Source organism: Psammomys obesus, unplaced genomic scaffold, assembly GCF_907164565.1.
Source record: "Psammomys obesus unplaced genomic scaffold, mPsaObe1.curated_primary_1811, whole genome shotgun sequence".
In the NCBI taxonomy this organism is placed as follows: Eukaryota; Metazoa; Chordata; class Mammalia; order Rodentia; family Muridae; genus Psammomys; species Psammomys obesus.
Window position 1 is genome coordinate 13,510,569 of NW_026595981.1, and position 4,820 is coordinate 13,515,388.

Genomic DNA, 4,820 nt, shown 5'->3' on the forward strand with positions numbered 1-4,820 from the left:
TTTTTTTTTTTTTTTTAAGATTTATTTGTTTATTATTTATACACAAGATCTCATTATGCACCAGATCTCCTTATAGGTGGCTGTGAGCCACCATGTGGATGCTGGGAATTGAACTCAGGACCTTTGGAAGAACAGCGAGTGCTTTTAACCTCTGAGCCATCTCTCCAGCCCCTTTAAATAAAAGTACTCACGTATTTAAATAAAACTTTAATTCTTGCATGGCTAATATAGACACTTTTTGGTAAATAAAGTGTCATAAAGTGAAGGTGGACATTTGTGTCACTATGAAGTTTCCCAGTCTTATGTTGCTGGTACTGGGGAAGAAAACAGAATGAGAATCACGAACTCTCTGTGGGTTACGCAGGACTATTGTGCTTCTGAGGCTCAAACTCAGGGTCTGTCCTAAAAATACATAGCTACACAAAGACAAAATATGTAAGAAAATGAAGCACCGCTTGTCTGTGTGCAGAGTGAGGGTAGTGCTGAGGGATGGGGCTGGATAGGTGGTTCAGCTTTAAGGAGCATTTGCTGCTCTTACAGAGGACTGGACTTTGGTTCCCAGTGTCCATGTCAAGTGGCTCAAGAAACTTGTCTGGAACTTCAGCAACAGGGGATCTGGCACCCTCTTCTGGCCATGGGTACCAGCATGCATGTGCACATGCTAACATGTACATACATAAGTAAAAAAAAAAAATAAAAAAGAGCTGATCAGAGGCTGGGAAGCCGGGCCTGGTGGCAAACGCCTTTTTAATCCCAGCACTCAGGGGGCAGAGACAGGTGCCACCCTGGTCTACAAAGCAAGTCCAGGTCAGCCAAGGCTTTATCTATTTGTCTGTCTGTCTATCTATCTATCTATCTATCTATCTATCTATCTATCTATCTATCTATCTATTGCGTATACAGTGTTCTGCCTGCATGCATACCTGCACTCCAGAAAAGTGGCACCAGATCTCATTATAGATGGTTGTGAGCCACCATGTGGTTGCTGGGAGTTGAACTCAGGACCTTTGGAAGAGCAGCCAGTGCTCTTAACCTCTGAGCCGTTTCTCCAGCCCCAGCCAGGGTTTTTACATAAAGAAACCATGTCTTGAAAACAACAAAAAGAAGTTCGTTGGTTGGCCTCAGTATAGGTCCCCACAGCTGCTCATTTGTCTCACTGTTGCCGATGAAGAGACAGTATGCTCAGGGACGGTGGAGCCTCTTTTTAACTTGTTTTTGTTTTTATGATTTACTTATTTTTATTTTATGTGCATTGGTGTTTTGCCTGCATATATGTGTGTGAAGGTGTCAGATCCCCTGGAGGTGGAGTTAGAGACAGTTGTATGTTGTGGTAAATTTAAAACGTGTTGCCTAATAACTGTTTATTATTATGCTGTAGTTATTATAATTATTATGGCGGTATTATCTTACCCACTATCAATCAAATAAAGACACAGACACCTGTTGTATTTTATAAAATAGACTTTACCTGGGCCATTGCAGATATTAACCCTCTAAAATAACTTTATGTCCCAGCCCCAATCTTGAGTCACCTCCCATCCATGGTCCCAAAATACTTATAATATTCTCCGTCTCCTCCGTCCACGATGATCCAGCCACTTGCTCCTTTCCCACACTAACCCATGGCACAGGTCTGTTCCCTTCTTCCATTGTGAGCTACCATGTGGGTGCTGGGAATTGATCCTGGGTCCTCTGGAAGAGCAGACAGTACTCTTAACCATTGAGCGATCTCTCCAGCCCTTCCCCTTGACAAATTTTTGACGGGCAGTGTCTTAACTATACAGTCCAAGCTGGCCTTGAACTCATAACCCTCTTGCCTCTGCCTCCGAGTGTTTGGATTACAGGCGTGCCCCATCCCAACCAGCTTCAGTGCATCTTCATACACCTGAAAGCCAGCTCTTAAACCTGGGGACCTGGGAAGAAGCAGCTTGTAGCCTTTTCAGTGACCAAGTGCCTTCCTGTTCCTGCTGGGGGGGGTGTGTGTGTGCATGCTTTAGAGTGGCCTCAGCAGCGCTAGGAACAGAAGCACCACTGTTGATGTTTGGGCTCTCCCAGTAAAAGATGTGACGCTACTTCTCACTTGAACACATCGCTTTAGTCTGCTTTCCTGCCCCCACCTCCTCAATTTTGGGGACCTACTATAATTTTTATCCTTTTTTCAAGTGTTGTAGTATCTGCCAGTCATGATTAATGTGTATCTATTTTACATCTAAGAAGATTTCTGTATATTCAAGTAGAGTGCTTGTAACTGTTTGCTTTTATTCCCCATGTTAACTTGTTGAGATAAATTTCTTCTTGGTCTTTTTAGGCAGGGTTTCTGTTTAACAGCCCTGGTAGTCCTGGACTTACTTTGTAGACCAGGCTGGCCTCGAACTCACAGAGATCCTCTTGTGCCTGCTGGGATTAAAGACATGTGCCACCACGCCCAGCTTGCTATAAATTTATATTATATAAAAGTAGCCATTTTAAAGTCTACTTACTTAGTGGCTTGTAGTATATGACAATATGCTATTTTACATGTCGATTTTTGACTTGGTCTTTTATTTTTGGAAGGAAGGAAAAATATTAAGCCACGATCCGGAGACCCAGCAGGTGGACATAGAGGTCCTGTCTTCCTTACCAGGTGAGTCTTAGAAGTGGATGTGCAGCGTCAGACTCCGCAGCCACAGTGGCTTCGGAACAGTCTTTTTGTGTGGAGGGGTCCTCTCCCTCGGCCTCTGCTCACCCAGGACTAGGTGCTGTTCTCCTCTCTCCACTGTCAGCGCACTGCAGCCCTGAGGCCTCTGCACCTTCTTCTTGGGTGGCAATGTCGGTTGGCCCTCAGAGCTGCTGGGCTGGCTTCTCTTAACACTGTCATTGTACACTATGGCAGAAAGCCTTACGTACAGGTGAATGTGAACTGCAAAGCAATTACTTCTAGGAAACCAAGACTGAACGCTGACCCAGGGACTTACAGACTCACAGAAGGGGCTACACCTATACGACCTTGAAAACCTTCCTATTTCTGTGTCATTTTCTTACATCTTTTTCTGGGTTAGGGATCAGAATCATGGCTTATGCCCACTGGACAGGTGCTCTGCCACTGTGCCAAATTCCCTGTCCTTTTGTATGGGCTTGAAGGGAAACACAGTTGGGTGTGTTCACACACCTCTGATCCCAGGCACTTGAGAGCTGGAAGGAGCAGGGGGATCACGAGCTTAAGGCCAGCCTGAGCTAAAAAGGGAGGTCATACGGAGAGAAAACTGGAGGTAGAGTGCTTGTCTTACGTGTACAAAGAAGCTCTTGGTTCTGTCCCCAGCACTGCCTAAACCTGCTGGCTCATTCCTGTAATCGCAGCAGTCAGGGCTGAGACAGGAAGATTAGAAGTTCAAAGTCAACCTCATTTACATAGGAAAATAGAGGGCAACCTGGGCTATATAAAGATCCTGTCTTAAAAAAAAAAAAAAGGAAGAAAAATTCAAAATAAACTAGGAACTGAAAATTTAAAGTTACACAGAATATATTAGGGATATGGTTTATAAAAAAATCTTTTTAGTTCGTATGAATATTTTTCTGATTCTGGATTATTGTACAAGGCTGACGCCTGCTCGTGTTTCTAAGTTTAAGCATACATGATTTTTGAAGACAGCAGCATTCTATACCTTCCCTTGTGAAACAAAACCTATCTTTTGGGATTATCTTGTGGTTGCGCATTCTGTATCAGGTGTACTCAGTGGGTTTATCAAGCCTGCTTCATTCTGATGAAGGGAAGCACATCTCTGATAAATGCTGTGAAGACCCTGGTGCTGTGTAGAAGACAGAGGGCGGTGTGTTCTGTAGCAGTATCTACTCTTTCCTGTGTGTCCCCAGCCTCCTCACGAGTTTTCCAGGGCTTTGAAATCCCCATGATGAACATTTTAACCACCGAGACATGACTTACAGTCTTTCTACCTTTTGGTTTCAGCTTTGAAAGAGCCTGGGAAGTTTGATTTGGTCTATCACAATGAAAATGGAACCGAGGTGGTGGAGTACGCCGTGACACAGGAGAAGAGGGTAGGCACGGTAGCTTTTAACACTTTTGACTGATAGTGGAGGGGCCACAGAAGGTGATATTGCCGCTTATTGAATTGCTCGTGTTAAAATCCGAGGGTCAGGATTCTGCAGCCATACCACCAGAAAAACCAAATGTACTGATTACCATGTACTGGTAAATGCTCTGGTTACCAGATTGTCTTGGACAGGAGCTTCTATTCTGAAGGCAAGATCAAATGGTAATGATGGACATTAACAACCTATATCAAAATGTCCAATGCAGTATCCGGAGTTCATAGTCATACTGTAGATGGCAAGTTGGAACTCCCCTTTGAGACTTCCATCCACCCAAGCTCAGGCGATTAGCTGCCATCTTCTATCTTCTTTCTTTCAGGGCTCTGGGGGCATAGTCTTCCTTTGGAAAAGCAAACAAGTGCCAGGTTTCAAAGCAAGCTGTCATCATGGTCTTCCCAGAGCGGCTGTGACAGCATGCACAAACACTATGTCCTTGTTTAAAAGGACATACCACTGCTTTAAAATTCTAGTCCTGTAGCTTCCCTCAGGAGATCAGCATATGTCAATCTCTATAGCCACATAACCAGACTTAGAGCTCAGAAGCCTCTGCCATGCGCCTTACAAAATGTTACTTCCTCTCAGGGTCCCCACTTCTGACCTAGAGTGACATAGATGGCATAAAGAATGATGTAACGTGGTGATTCTGTCCTCTGATGTTATTTTTTAGTTTTTAAATCACATTGACTTTGTGTGTGTGTGTGTGTGTGTGTGTGTGTGTGTGTGTGTGTGTGTGT

At 44.1% G+C, this 4,820-nt stretch overlaps 1 protein-coding gene across 1 annotated transcript in view; it reads left to right on the forward strand.

Annotated features, from left to right (window-relative positions):
• The first annotated feature begins 2,483 nt into the window (after positions 1-2,483).
• Coil (coilin) overlaps positions 2,484-4,820 on the forward strand; it is a 5,177-nt gene continuing 2,840 nt past the window's right edge. The window contains exons 1-2 of the mRNA XM_055620195.1: positions 2,484-2,623; positions 3,944-4,032. Of these exons, the coding sequence (XP_055476170.1) occupies positions 2,506-2,623; positions 3,944-4,032 (207 nt within the window). The 5' untranslated portion in view covers positions 2,484-2,505. The remainder of the gene's footprint in view (positions 2,624-3,943; positions 4,033-4,820) is intronic.